The sequence below is a fragment of the Haliotis rufescens genome, unplaced genomic scaffold (assembly GCF_023055435.1).
Source record: "Haliotis rufescens isolate VD_foot unplaced genomic scaffold, xgHalRufe1.0.p SCAF_9, whole genome shotgun sequence".
NCBI lineage: Eukaryota > Metazoa > Mollusca > Gastropoda > Lepetellida > Haliotidae > Haliotis > Haliotis rufescens.
The window spans coordinates 29291406-29306282 of NW_025964383.1; the positions used below are offsets into that span (position 1 = coordinate 29291406).

General features: G+C 41.8%; 1 protein-coding gene across 3 annotated transcripts in view; it reads left to right on the forward strand.

Annotated features, from left to right (window-relative positions):
• Positions 1-14154, forward strand: part of LOC124130885 (amine oxidase [flavin-containing]-like) — a 61480-nt gene extending 47326 nt beyond the window's left edge. For all 3 annotated transcript variants that reach the window (XM_048390592.1, XM_048390593.1, XM_048390591.1), the window contains exons 11-15: positions 108-219; positions 4299-4396; positions 5145-5256; positions 7321-7383; positions 11001-14154. In XM_048390592.1, the coding sequence (XP_048246549.1) occupies positions 108-219; positions 4299-4396; positions 5145-5256; positions 7321-7383; positions 11001-11144 (529 nt within the window). In that variant the 3' untranslated portion in view covers positions 11145-14154. The remainder of the gene's footprint in view (positions 1-107; positions 220-4298; positions 4397-5144; positions 5257-7320; positions 7384-11000) is intronic.
• The last annotated feature ends 723 nt before the right edge of the window (positions 14155-14877 follow it).

Below are 14877 nucleotides of genomic sequence, written 5' to 3' on the forward strand. Positions count from 1 at the left end.
AATTCATGAATGTACTGTTTGGATACAGATAGTGGCAGCTCCTGCCTTTCCAATACTTCAGGACCACTTTGAGATGGCGATGAATCAACTGTGGATTGTATTTCCAGGTTCATCTTGGCAGATAAGGCAAGGCGATACGTGGAGCTGACTCCAGACGAACGAAAGTCAAGAATAGCTCACTTATACTCCAAGGTCTTTCAGACTGATGAGGCATTGCATGTAAGTGATTTCTGATTAGTATACAGATGTTTTTGGAAAATGGTAAAATGCATTTCAGAATATTTGTTGAAGGAATATTTTGATGTGCCTCATTTTAATAGAGAATCCAGACTAAAATGTTTGTCCCAAATGAGATTGGCTTTGATAGATTCCACTGTATACATACCTGTAGTAGCACAGAAATTCAGCTGACTGGACAGTGCATTGAGAAATCTGGTCATAATTGTAGCCTGTGCATTATGAGGAGAAGGACTGGCTGGGGGAGCAGTGGTCCGGAGGATGCTACACGACCATGATGTAATATTGCATATATTATCTAGCTGTATTGACTACCTATGTATCTATTGGGGATGTAGCCTGTGCATTATGAGGAGAAGGATTTGCTCGGGGAGCAGTGGTCCGGAGGATGCTATACGACCATGATGTAATATTACATATATTATCTAGCTGTATTGACTTCCTATGTATCTATTGGGGATGTAGCCTGTGCATTATGAGGAGAAGGACTGGCTGGGGGAGCAGTGGTCTGGAGGATGCTACATGATGTAATATTGCATATATTATCTAGCTGTATTGACTACCTATGTATCTATTGGGGATGTAGCCTGTGCATTATGAAGAGAAGGACTGGCTGGGGGAGCAGTGGTCCGGAGGATGCTACATGATGTAATATTGCATATATTATCTAGCTGTATTGACTACCTATGTATCTATTGGGGATGTAGCCTGTGCATTATGAAGAGAAGGACTGGCTGGGGGAGCAGTGGTCCGGAGGATGCTACACGACCATGATGTAATATTGCATATATTATCTAGCTGTATTGACTACCTATGTATCTATTGGGGATGTAGCCTGTGCATTATGAGGAGAAGGACTGGCTGGGGAAGCAGTGGTCCGGAGGATGCTTCACGACCATGATGTAATATTGCATATATTATCTAGCTGTATTGACTACCTATGTATCTATTGGGGATGTAGCCTGTGCATTATGAGGAGAAGGACTGGCTGGGGGAGCAGTGGTCTGGAGGATGCTACATGATGTAATATTGCATATATTATCTAGCTGTATTGACTACCTATGTATCTATTGGGGATGTAGCCTGTGCATTATGAGGAGAAGGACTGGCTGGGGGAGCAGTGGTCCGGAGGATGCTACAAGACCATGATGTAATATTGCATATATTATCTAGCTGTATTGACTACCTATGTATCTATTGGGGATGTAGCCTGTGCATTATGAGGAGAAGGACTGGCTGGGGAAGCAGTGGTCCGGAGGATGCTACACGACCATGATGTAATATTGCATATATTATCTAGCTGTATTGACTACCTATGTATCTATTGGGGATGTAGCCTGTGCATTATGAGGAGAAGGACTGGCTGGGGGAGCAGTGGTCTGGAGGATGCTACATGATGTAATATTGCATATATTATCTAGCTGTATTGACTACCTATGTATCTATTGGGGATGTAGCCTGTGCATTATGAGGAGAAGGACTGGCTGGGGGAGCAGTGGTCCGGAGGATGCTACAAGACCATGATGTAATATTGCATATATTATCTAGCTGTATTGACTACCTATGTATCTATTGGGGATGTAGCCTGTGCATTATGAGGAGAAGGACTGGCTGGGGAAGCAGTGGTCCGGAGGATGCTTCACGACCATGATGTAATATTGCATATATTATCTAGCTGTATTGACTACCTATGTATCTATTGGGGATGTAGCCTGTGCATTATGAGGAGAAGGACTGGCTGGGGGAGCAGTGGTCTGGAGGATGCTACATGATGTAATATTGCATATATTATCTAGCTGTATTGACTACCTATGTATCTATTGGGGATGTAGCCTGTGCATTATGAGGAGAAGGACTGGCTGGGGGAGCAGTGGTCCGGAGGATGCTACAAGACCATGATGTAATATTGCATATATTATCTAGCTGTATTGACTACCTATGTATCTATTGGGGATGTAGCCTGTGCATTATGAGGAGAAGGACTGGCTGGGGAAGCAGTGGTCCGGAGGATGCTACACGACCATGATGTAATATTGCATATATTATCTAGCTGTATTGACTACCTATGTATCTATTGGGGATGTAGCCTGTGCATTATGAGGAGAAGGACTGGCTGGGGGAGCAGTGGTCTGGAGGATGCTACATGATGTAATATTGCATATATTATCTAGCTGTATTGACTACCTATGTATCTATTGGGGATGTAGCCTGTGCATTATGAGGAGAAGGACTGGCTGGGGGAGCAGTGGTCCGGAGGATGCTACAAGACCATGATGTAATATTGCATATATTATCTAGCTGTATTGACTACCTATGTATCTATTGGGGATGTAGCCTGTGCATTATGAGGAGAAGGACTGGCTGGGGAAGCAGTGGTCCGGAGGATGCTACACGATGTAATATTGCATATATTATCTAGCTGTATTGACTACCTATGTATCTATTGGGGATGTAGCCTGTGCATTATGAGGAGAAGGACTGGCTGGGGGAGCAGTGGTCCGGAGGATGCTACACGATGTAATATTGCATATATTATCTAGCTGTATTGACTACCTTGTATCTATTGGGGATGTAGCCTGTGCATTATGAGGAGAAGGACTGGCTGGGGGAGCAGTGGTCCGGAGGATGCTACACGATGTAATATTGCATATATTATCTAGCTGTATTGACTACCTATGTATCTATTGGGGATGTAGCCTGTGCATTATGAGGAGAAGGACTGGCTGGGGGAGCAGTGGTCCGGAGGATGCTACACGACCATGATGTAATATTACATATATTATCTAGCTGTATTGACTACCTATGTATCTATTGGGGATGTAGCCTGTGCATTATGAAGAGAAGGACTGGCTGGGGGAGCAGTGGTCCGGAGGATGCTACACGATGTAATATTGCATATATTATCTAGCTGTATTGACTACCTATGTATCTATTGGGGATGTAGCCTGTGCATTATGAAGAGAAGGACTGGCTGGGGGAGCAGTGGTCCGGAGGATGCTACACGACCATGATGTAATATTACATATATTATCTAGCTGTATTGACTACCTATGTATCTATTGGGGATGTAGCCTGTGCATTATGAAGAGAAGGACTGGCTAGGGGAGCAGTGGTCCGGAGGATGCTACACGATGTAATATTACATATATTATCTAGCTGTATTGACTACCTATGTATCTATTGGGGATGTAGCCTGTGCATTATGAGGAGAAGGACTGGCTGGGGGAGCAGTGGTCCGGAGGATGCTACACGATGTAATATTGCATATATTATCTAGCTGTATTGACTACCTATGTATCTATTGGGGATGTAGCCTGTGCATTATGAAGAGAAGGACTGGCTGGGGGAGCAGTGGTCCGGAGGATGCTACATGATGTAATATTGCATATATTATCTAGCTGTATTGACTACCTATGTATCTATTGGGGATGTAGCCTGTGCATTATGAGGAGAAGGACTGGCTGGGGGAGCAGTGGTCCGGAGGATGCTACACGACCATGATGTAATATTGCATATATTATCTAGCTGTATTGACTACCTTGTATCTATTGGGGATGTAGCCTGTGCATTATGAGGAGAAGGATTGGCTGGGGAAGCAGTGGTCCGGAGGATGCTACACGACCATGATGTAATATTGCATATATTATCTAGCTGTATTGACTACCTTGTATCTATTGGGGATGTAGCCTGTGCATTATGAGGAGAAGGATTGGCTGGGGGAGCAGTGGTCCGGAGGATGCTACACGACGATGATGTAATATTGCATATATTATCTAGCTGTATTGACTACCTATGTATCTATTGGGGATGTAGCCTGTGCATTATGAAGAGAAGGACTGGCTGGGGGAGCAGTGGTCCGGAGGATGCTATACGACCATGATGTAATATTGCATATATTATCTAGCTGTATTGACTACCTATGTATCTATTGGGGATGTAGCCTGTGCATTATGAGGAGAAGGATTTGCTCGGGGAGCAGTGGTCCGGAGGATGCTACACGATGTAATATTGCATATATTATCTAGCTGTATTGACTACCTATGTATCTATTGGGGATGTAGCCTGTGCATTATGAAGAGAAGGACTGGCTGGGGGAGCAGTGGTCCGGAGGATGCTACACGACGATGATGCCTCCTGGCTTCCTCACCAAGTTTGGCAGGTGAGTACATCAGAGGAATAAGGCAGCAGGGCTGTGGTTGTTTTTGTGGTAGTCTGCATCAGCAAAGCATTCCTGCATTGTAGATTTATTTTTCTATTTCTTAAGTGTTGGTAGCCCCTTTTTCATAGACCAAAACCAAGAGTGAAGTCCTCACTCCTGCATCAGTGGTTACTTTTTCACCTTTCTTATGTAGAGTAATTGGGTTAGTTTTTAGCTGCTTCTAACAGTATTCCAGTTATATCATGGCGTGTCAGATTAATGTGGGAGGAAAGTGATGCAGGTCTCAGACGTTTACCACTTTGGTGAAATCCAGAGCACTGCTATGGTGCTGGAATGTAATCGGGGTGAACAGGCATTTGTAGCCCCAATTATAGGTTTATGGTGTGTGGAAGGGATGCAACTCTCCATAGCGAGTTGCGGCCTTAGACGACTGGACCACCTGTATCACCTGTTGATGTGGAAGCTATGATAACGATTCGTCATTCTGATGAAACGAAAACATTGGAATTCACTGCAGTTTAACCATATGTGCTTGGAATCAGGTGTCATAGTTTTACTTAGTGAAATTTGGAGGTTACCAATTGAGGAGTTATGAATTACCTGACAGTTAATCAAGAAATTTTAGACAGATGCAAATTTTGGATTCGAGTTTGGGAGAGGCATGAATTATTTTGACAAGAATTTGGGGAGGGATGGCAGAAAAGTGTACATCATCTTGTTCTTGTACACTGATGTTGTTATTCTTCAGTTATCTGAGGCGGCCGATTGGCCGGATGTACTTTGCGGGGACAGAGACGGCCACTCAGTGGTCTGGCTACATGGACGGCGCGGTGCAGGCCGGGGAGCGAGCAGCCAGGGAGGTAGGCAGTCACCATTGTCCACTTTCCACCCTTGCCGAACTAGGCTGGAGTTTCTGGTCTCGATCGTAGTGCCACCAATGGCTATTACGAGTACCATATTCAACGTAATAAGCGCCCAGGGCGCTCTCAAAATTAGAAACAGGGGGCGCTTATTAGAATATTATTTTGAGTTGAAAGATTGTAAATTTCGTGGTTTAAGCTAACAGCCTGAAATGTTTACATGCGACGGATGTATTTTTCCAGAATTTAATTGCCCATAATTAAGGGTGATATAACACACGAGTGCGTATTATACACGAATAAAAAAGTCCTGTGTACATTGATCAATCGGAAGGGGTGCTGATTGGGATTGTTCACTAGCCAATATATTAGCAAATATCGCCGTGGGCGCTTATTAGAGCGGGGCGCTTATTATGTCGAATACGGTATGTCCCTTCTATGTCCCTCCTATTGACCAATCACATGTTTCATTGTCCCCCGCCGCGCGAAAGCGCGAAGCGGGGGATATAGTATTCACGACCGTCCGTACGTCCGTCCGTACATCCCACCTGTTTGTTGCCGCGATATCTCAAGAACTAAACACTGGATTGTCTTCATATTTGGAACTATGGTGTATATACAGACTCCGCAGACACCAGTCGGTTTTGGTGACCTTGACCCCATTTTCAAGGTCACAGCAGGCATATCTGCTTTTGGAGTTGGAAAACGGTGTTGCCGCGATATCTCAAGAACTAATCTCTGGATTGTCTTCCTATTTGGTACTAGGGTGTATATACGGACTCCGCAGACACCAGTCGGTTTTGGTGACCTTGACCCCATTTTCAAGGTCACAGCAGGTAAATCTGCTTTTGGAGTTGGAAAACGGTGTTGCCGCGATATCTCAAGAACTAATCGCAGGATTGTCTTCATGTTTGGAACTATTGTGTATATACAGACACCGCAGACACCAGTCGGTTTTGGTGACCTTGACCCAATTTTCAAGGTCACAGCAGGCAAATCTGCTTTTGGAGTTGGAAAACGGTGTTGCCGCGATATCTCAAGAACTAAACACTGGATTGTCTTCATATTTGGAACTATGGTGTATATACAGACTCCGCAGACACAAGTCGGTTTTGGTGACCTTGAGCCCATTTTCAAGGTCACAGCAGGCAAATCTGCTTTTGGAGTTGGAAAACGGTGTTGCCGCGATATCTCAAGAACTAATCGCAGGATTGTCTTCATGTTTGGAACTATGGTGTATATACAGAATCCGCAGACACCAGTCGGTTTTGGTGACCTTGACCCCATTTTCAAGGTCACAGCAGGTAAATCTGCTTTTGGAGTTGGAAAACGGTGTTGCCGCGATATCTCAAGAACTAATCGCAGGATTGTCTTAATATTTGGAACTATGGTGTATATACAGACACCGCAGACACCAGTCGGTTTTGGTGACCTTGACCCTATTTTCAAGGTCACAGCAGGCAAATCTGCTTTTGGAGTTGGAAAACGGTGTTGCCGCGATATCTCGAACAACTTATTAATCGCTGGATTGTCATCATATTTGGTATTTTGGTGTATATACAGGCGGGGGACATTTCGTCACTTCTGTGACAAATACTTGTTTCACTTGCACTTGCTACAAACAAAATGGTGGTGCCTTGTCAAGAAGATCTGATGGATAATCAAGATCTGAGTGTGATAAAACTGGGTCTTACATCGTGAAGTGCATCAAATCACTGGAGCACCGTGATTAAAAACATGAAAAGATTTGCAAAGTGTCTGTCAATGCCCATTTGAGGGTACACATGCTTTGCAAATCCTGCAGGCGACCGAAGTCTGCACTTTGTCATCCATGTTGTTTGTGAACTGGATGTCTAGTTCATCAGGCGATTTTGATTCGGCTATGCATAGAGTCGTTAGTCCAATGTTACTGCGGAATTCCAGCCTAGTTCAGCAAGGTTGGAAACAGGACTTTTATAGTCAGTTAACGCCCTTGCTTCGGGAAGATGGAGAAACATGCACCACACTTGTCAGGCAATGTACCTCTTCTCACTTTTATAATGCTGCGTTCCTTTCTGTTCACAGATCCTTCATACCATGGGCAAGATCAGGGCTGACCAAATTTGGCAGGCAGAGCCAGAAGATATGGTAAGATGTTTTTAGTTTTTTTCTTCGCGCTGCTCTCAGCAATATTCCACTTAAATGAATAATCAAATCTGGACCAGACAATCCAGTGTTTGATATTATGAGCAACGATCCATGCCATTGGGATACGATGCAAACATCAACCAAGTCAGCGAGTCTGACCAACTAAGGAGCCAGTAGGGCTGTGGTTCATGCAGAGACGCCAAACCCTAATTGAAGCCTTTGAGTATAGAAGGGAGGTTGAAAAGAGTACTGTTTGAGAATAACCAATGCAGTTTTTTCACTTCGACATTTACATTAGTCCACGACCTAAGTGAATCACATGGTCAGAGCTCCACTTCATTCAATCTCATTAAAATCAGATTTTAGTTTTCGCTATCGCTAAACAAAGATCTAAGGACATCCGATTACGGGTCACGTCAGAACGACCTTTCATCCAACCAATCAGAGCGTCGCTTACCAGATCATGAAAGTGACAGTCGGAATGTGTTTTCTAATCATGCAACCACGATACATTTAACACGGGGTATTCCGAACGACAGTTACAGGTTTTATGATTATATCCATGCAATCTAGGCCATCTATGAGCCATTCCAGAATGGTCTTCTTATCAGTTTAAATTTTTTAATCGAGAACACGTCAAAATATGTTTCGAAGCGTAGTCGCCAGTTGGAAACTAGTGTCGTAAAGCTCGAGAAAGCTGCCTTTTGATTGGCCAATGTTGATTTCTTGTCAGTCATGTCATTGGTCGGTCAAAATTCGCGAAAGGTCATTCTGACGTGACCCGTAATGGGATGTCCTCAGATCTTTGTTTAGCGGTAGGGAGAACTAAGATCTGATTTTAATGAGATTGACTTCATTCAATCGATGTGGTGTTTCAAGTTTCTGGGTACAACAAACTACATTTATGATGAACACGCTTATAACGAACTGACCGATATAACGAACAGATTTTTTAGTTCCGTCATTTGTTGTATGTATGCTGTATATATGCTTATAACGAACTACGGTTATTACTAACTAAAATTAGTGGTCCTTTTGAGTTCGTTATAACCATAGTTTTCTGTAATATCGGTGCAGGGATTGACTTCAGCCATGATTCAATGGTATTCTTGTATATTCGTCATCAATATTCATTAGGGCATGATGACATTCAATAAATCAAGTACCAGCTTGCTGAGCTGTTTGTTCACATTATTTCAGTCATTTCAACATAAAACATCTTGTTCATTCGATGTAATATATGTTCATATCACAAAAACGAAAATGAAGGCAATATTGTTGTGACAAAAGTCTGCCATTAGCTAGGATTTCCCAAAATATTCAGCGGTCTCTTTGATGATACTGTATGGATACTGGATGTGATGCGGCTCCATGTTTACATTTTACACCTGTTGTATTCATGCGCTTTACTCTCCTTATGAGGACACATGAACATGGCATAATCATTTGTAGTAAATAGGATACAAAACTTGTTTCAAATTCATATCAAATTTATGTCCCCCATGCAATATGTTTTCATTGTCCCTTGCTAATAGACCGCCTCAGTGGTCTTGTGGTAGAGCGTCCGCCCAGAGAGCGGAAGGTCCGGAGTTCGATCCCCGGCCGCGTCATACCAAAAGACGTTAAAAGATGGTACTTGTTGTTTCCCTATCTGGCGCTCGGCATTAAGGGGCTAAAACAAGGACTGGTCGGCTCGGAGTCAGTATACTGTGTCTGAGTGGGGTATTCATTTTAAACTGCGGCATGGTATCTCAGTGAGCTAGCACTATAAATCGGCATCAGTCCGGACTAGTACAAGCAGCCACACACACACGTGCATGCACGTCGCTATATAAGTGCAATAATCTTGGACGCGACATTAAACCCTAATTCACCTCACCTCACCCTTGCTAATACTCGGGACTAGTACACTTGTAATCTTAATCTCTGTGGATGACATATTGTCCAACATACAGTACACAAACACCATTGAATTTGTAAATCTTCATGTCCAGTGATCTCATTGTTTTTCAGTATTGTAGCAATTCACTGCCTGGTTCGTGTGTTCGAGATGTAGAATATTTTAGGATTTTTGTTTGTTGAAAATGGACATAAAGACGAAATGTTTGTCAAGACTTTATGATGATGGGGGCGGTGCCTGAGAACCAAGATTACTGTATTCGACGTAATATGCGCCCCGCTCTAATAAGTGCCCACGGCGATATTTGCTAATATATTGGCAAGTGAACAATCCCAATTAGCACCCCTTCCGATTGATCAATGTACACAAGACTTATTCAATCGTGTATAACATGCGCTCGTGTGTTATATGCACCCTTAATTATGGGCAATTCAATTCTGGAAACCACGAAATTTATCTTTCAACTCTGTTTTATTCCACCAAAATAATATTCTAATAAGAGCCCCCTATTTCTAATTTTGAGAGCGCCCTGGGTGCTTATTACGTCGAATACGGTATTATTATTTTTTTCTTTAATATGATGAAAGTATAAACCTTCAGGGAATAGAAGGTGAAGTGAGATTATGTCATTGCCTGTTTGCCTACCATCTGTCGTAAGCATCTTCTCAGAAACCACTCGACCAATGAAGATGAAACTTCCCATCCGTGTTCCAACCACTGATGACACACTAATTGGTCAAAGAGATCTGCTTCTAAATTTCAAGGGGGCATGGGTGGCCCAGTTGTCTAAGGCGTCGCGATTCGCTGTGCAGAGTTGCGTCCCTTAGGCACGCCAGAAACCTATGATTGTGGGTTTCGAATCCCGGTTCGCCCCGATTATGTGTCTAGGTTTGTCAGCACCATACCCGTGCTCGTGGGTTTCACCGAAGTGGTAAACGTCTAAGACCTGCATCACTTCGGGTTTTCCTCCCACACTAAGCTGACACGCCGTGATATGACTGGAATACTGTTAAAAGCGGCGTTAAACCCAACTCACTCACTCACTCTAAATTTCAACATATTGAAAAACCTATTTGGTGCCATTACTGAGCCATTTTTGATCCAATTGAAATGAAATATGGGACAATGGTAGTTAGTATGTTCTGATATGTTCTAATAAGTTTTGACCCTTATTTGACCTTTACACTTTGACCATGTCCCTCTCAAAATGGATTTCCTTGCACTGTAAACTGATAGATCAATGAATTTGTTCAAGACGTTCGAATTTGGTTTTCTGCCATATTGAAGAAGCTTTTTATGGCTGTTATTCAGTGATTATACTTCAAAATGTAATGAAATTTGTTGTGTGTAGTTGGGCTCCACATATTCCATTTTTGGCCATATTTCATATTTTTGTACCTTGAAATGACCTTTGCACTTTGACAATGCTCCTAAATTCTCTCAACATACATTTCATCACACTGTAAACATCTTTTTAGAGACCACATGACCAATTAAAATGAGACTTCACCTTCTTGTTCCCTCCAATGTTGACACCCCAATTTGTTGACGAGGTTTGATTTTCAATATGGCCACTGACAGCAACTTTTGTTGATAAGTGGCTGTCTTTGTTGACATTGTTAACCATGGAACACATTTGCAGGTGAGCTACGGTGCCGTGGCACTATATTTAAGCATACACATCAAACACAACTAAGAAATCTGTCTTCTTTTCCAGGAGGTGAAGGCACGGCCATTCGACGTCTCTTTCTGGGAAAGCAATGCTCCATCAGTCCCAGGGTTGTTGAAACTCCTTGGCTTCACCTCATTGTTATCAGCAGCAGGGGCCGGAGGATTTGTTTACTACAAATACCTCAGATAAGCCATCAACAATATAGTCAAATCTATCAATGTTATGAAAGCATCTGAACTGTCATCACACCTCAGAAATATCCTATTCAGGGATGGCTGCCACGTCCAAGCCATCTGCTATTGATTCCAAGTCTTCAGGAAAGTACAACATGTACCACCTAACGAATTCTAAAATATTTTTAGACTTGTCTTCATTACCATCAGGAAGTTGTTGATCATTAACATTTGATAACTATATTACTAGAGCTGCTTGTTTGTATAATGTTATTTAAGGACTTCAGCTGAGCCATGTATCATGTTTAGTTGCCAAAATATCATTGACTTGCAACACAAACTGAAAACAAATGTTAATTACAACTTGCTAGTATTAGCTCTGGGAGTGTCACAGATATTATCTGATATATATATATACATATTTATCTAGGGGTGATTTGGACTTCCATTGAAACATGTTATAGTACCGGTAATATACAAACCGGTCAGTGTATAAACAAATTTACAACTATAAAATCTAGTCTTAGGCCACAACATTCAAACAAATATGCGTGTTTCCTATTTCGGTCCCTCCCTAAATAGGGTCAATTGGGCATATTTGATTATTTTTCAGTAATTTGCATTATGCTTTGAAATGACAATATAGTTTACAGTCAAGCAGTAAATGCTCTGATTCGGATTAGTGAAATACGAAAATAACAGGACGGTGATCACACGAGAAAACAGATTTAGAGGCGGTGTTTTCAGATTTGAGTTATGGGCTCCAGATAAGGGTTGGGGGCTCCATTATTAGGGTTGCAGGATCCAGTTTAGGGTTGGCGGTTGCAGAATAAGGCCGGTCGCTCAATATTAGGGTTGGGGGCTCTAAATTAGGGTTGCTGTATCATGATTAGGATTTACGGTTGCAGAATAAGGCCAGTCGCTCAATATTAGGGTCGGGGGCTCTAAATTAGGGTTGCAGTATCGTATTAGGATTTACCGTTGCAGAATGAGGCCGGTCGCTCAATATTAGGGTTGGGGGCTCTAAATTAGGGTTGCAGTATCGTATTAGGATTTACGGTTGCAGAATGAGGCCGGTCGCTCAATATTAGGGTTGGGGGCTCTATTATTAGGGTTGCAGTATCGTGATTAGGATTTACGGTTGCATATGAGGCTGGTTGCTCAATATTCGGGTCGGGGGCTCTAAATTAGGGTTGCAGTATCGTGATTAGGATTTATGGTTGCAGAATAAGGCCAGTCGCTCAATATTAGGGTTGGGGGCTCTAGATTAGGGTTGGTGGAGAAACCAGAAACACACGTTTTTCCTTTTGGCCTAATGTTTATTATTTTAGGGTGCAAGATCAGATTGGAAGTTTTTAAAATAACTCAATTGTTTCATTTTGGGAAAACAAATCACCATGTGTAACATGCCCTGCACTATTTCAAGAACCAGCGCATATTCTGAAAGATACATTTCTAAGAGCAGGTGCTAGCTGAAACTAAGATTCATCGTGAAGAGATTGCTAAGACTGTCAGTCTCAAAAAGAAACATGCCTGACTTATGAGAACAGCTTTGATGTGTTGACAACATATTTGTTTGCTAGACGAAGCCAAAACATATAAGTAGTCAGTCTCTATGCATACAAGATGTTGCCCCTTCCGGCCACGTCTACAGATTTGGAGGGGAGATGCAACTGGACGAAGAAACTACCTTACCCCAAATTATTTGGCTCATTTGACATTATTTTGTCTTTGAGTCGTTTCTGGAACAGTATTCTTCCTTGAAAAGATATTTGGATAAAACATTTCTAAGTGTTTCTCAAACAAGAGTTAGACCTATTTTTTATTATTTCTTATTAAGGTGCGATCATTTTGACTTCCCTTAAGATCTTAAAACCCATTGGTTTGTTTTTAAATATCACTGTACAGAAAATCCAGATTAGACATTTTCAATGAATTCTTACACAGTAGAATATTTTTTTAACTTTTCTAAATTTTGTACCGCAAAAAATAGGAAAACTAGCTCATCTTCAGGTTGTGGTGTAGTAACTATGTCCATAGATTATATTGATATTTTAATGTTGATTATATTGACATTTGAATGTTGTTATGTATATTGTTTTAGCAAAATATAGACATTGTTGACTGTTGTTAAAAAAATCACTGCATAAAACACCTCATAACTTGCTTACAAGAATGTTATTTCCTTAATAATGCAGATATTGTGGCATCAGGTCGAAGGTTGTTGGCGATATATGTTCCCAGACTGAACAAGTATTCACTTGTTGACCACACGGCTCCACCAGATGGGGATATGGTGCTGAACATTATCTGTTCAGTTTAGTTTGGGCATGGATAGATGTTTCACATGTAATTTTCAGAAAATTCATAACCCTATGATATCCCAGACGCTTTACTCGGTTATAGGAGAGCTCTATGCTTAGCGAGACCTTGATCTTCAACCAACTGTGAATTCTGATTTGGTGTTTTTTTACAAAGATGAAAATATCGATAAAAGCTGCAACAATTAAATCTGATGTAACTATTATGATGATTATGATGCGTGTTAAGGATTCACATTCTGTCGTGATTGTCACATGGTATCTATCACACGATTCTCACCTGCTATTTCATTTGGTCCAGGACTCTTTAATCTGTCAGCTTGTTTCTGTGCCAGTGTCAATACTATGTTTGCGTACAAAATAAGCTAACATTAGTGAGAACACATTTAACGTATGAAATCCAATGACAACAATTTCATTACCAGCATCCCTATGTTTTCTAGAAAATTACAACGTTCCGGATTTTCTGTCATTTCTGAAGGGTCTCACTATCAGTAAAAAAATCAATCGTGAGAATTCCTGTAACCATGGTAACTATCTTCCACTTGCATGGGTGTGGGGTAGTCTGGTGGTTATCAAATTGTGGTTACGGAGGATGCATGGATAAGATAACTTTCTTTCAACAGTACCTTGATCTGGATAAATGATTATTTTGTAGAATTAGCAATTTTGTTACATTAAGAATAAACGTTATTTCACCTTGAATCAACTTGTTTCTTTCATTCAATACACTAAACAAGTTTTGTTTGTTGTTTAACGCCACACTCAGCAATTTTCCAGCTATATGACGGCAGTCTGTAAATAATCGAGTCTGGATCAGACAATCCAGTGATTGAAATCATGAGCATCAATCCACGCAATTGGGTTCGATGACATGCATCAACCAAGTCAGCAAGCCTGACCACCCGATCCCTTTAGTCGCCTCTTATGGCAAGCATGGGTTGCTGAAGACCGATTCTAACCCGAATCTATACGGGTCCCCACTTAACAAGCACCCATGTTGATGTTGATGTTGATGTTGTGCCTGCTGAAAAAAACTACTGGTACACAATACATAAAAATGTTTCATCCTGTCAATGGTTCTGAAAATGTCCAGGTTCAGTCCAATGAAAAGCAGGTTGCACAATGTTGACTAAACAAAGATGTTCAGTGGTTCACACAGTATCAGTTCCCAAGGATTATTGGTAAGACAGAAAAATTGGGAAAAAAATCGGGATATTGTTCAAAATCTGATAGGCCGCCTCCGTTGTCTTGTGGTAGAGCGTCTGCCCGGAGAGCGGAAGGTCCAAGGTTCGATCCCCGGCCGCGTCATACCAAAAGACGTTAAAAGATGGTACTTGTTACCCTGTCAGGCTCTCGGCATTAAGGGGCTTTAAAACAAGGACTGGTCGGCTCGGAGTCAGTTTACTGTGTCTGAGTGGGGTATTC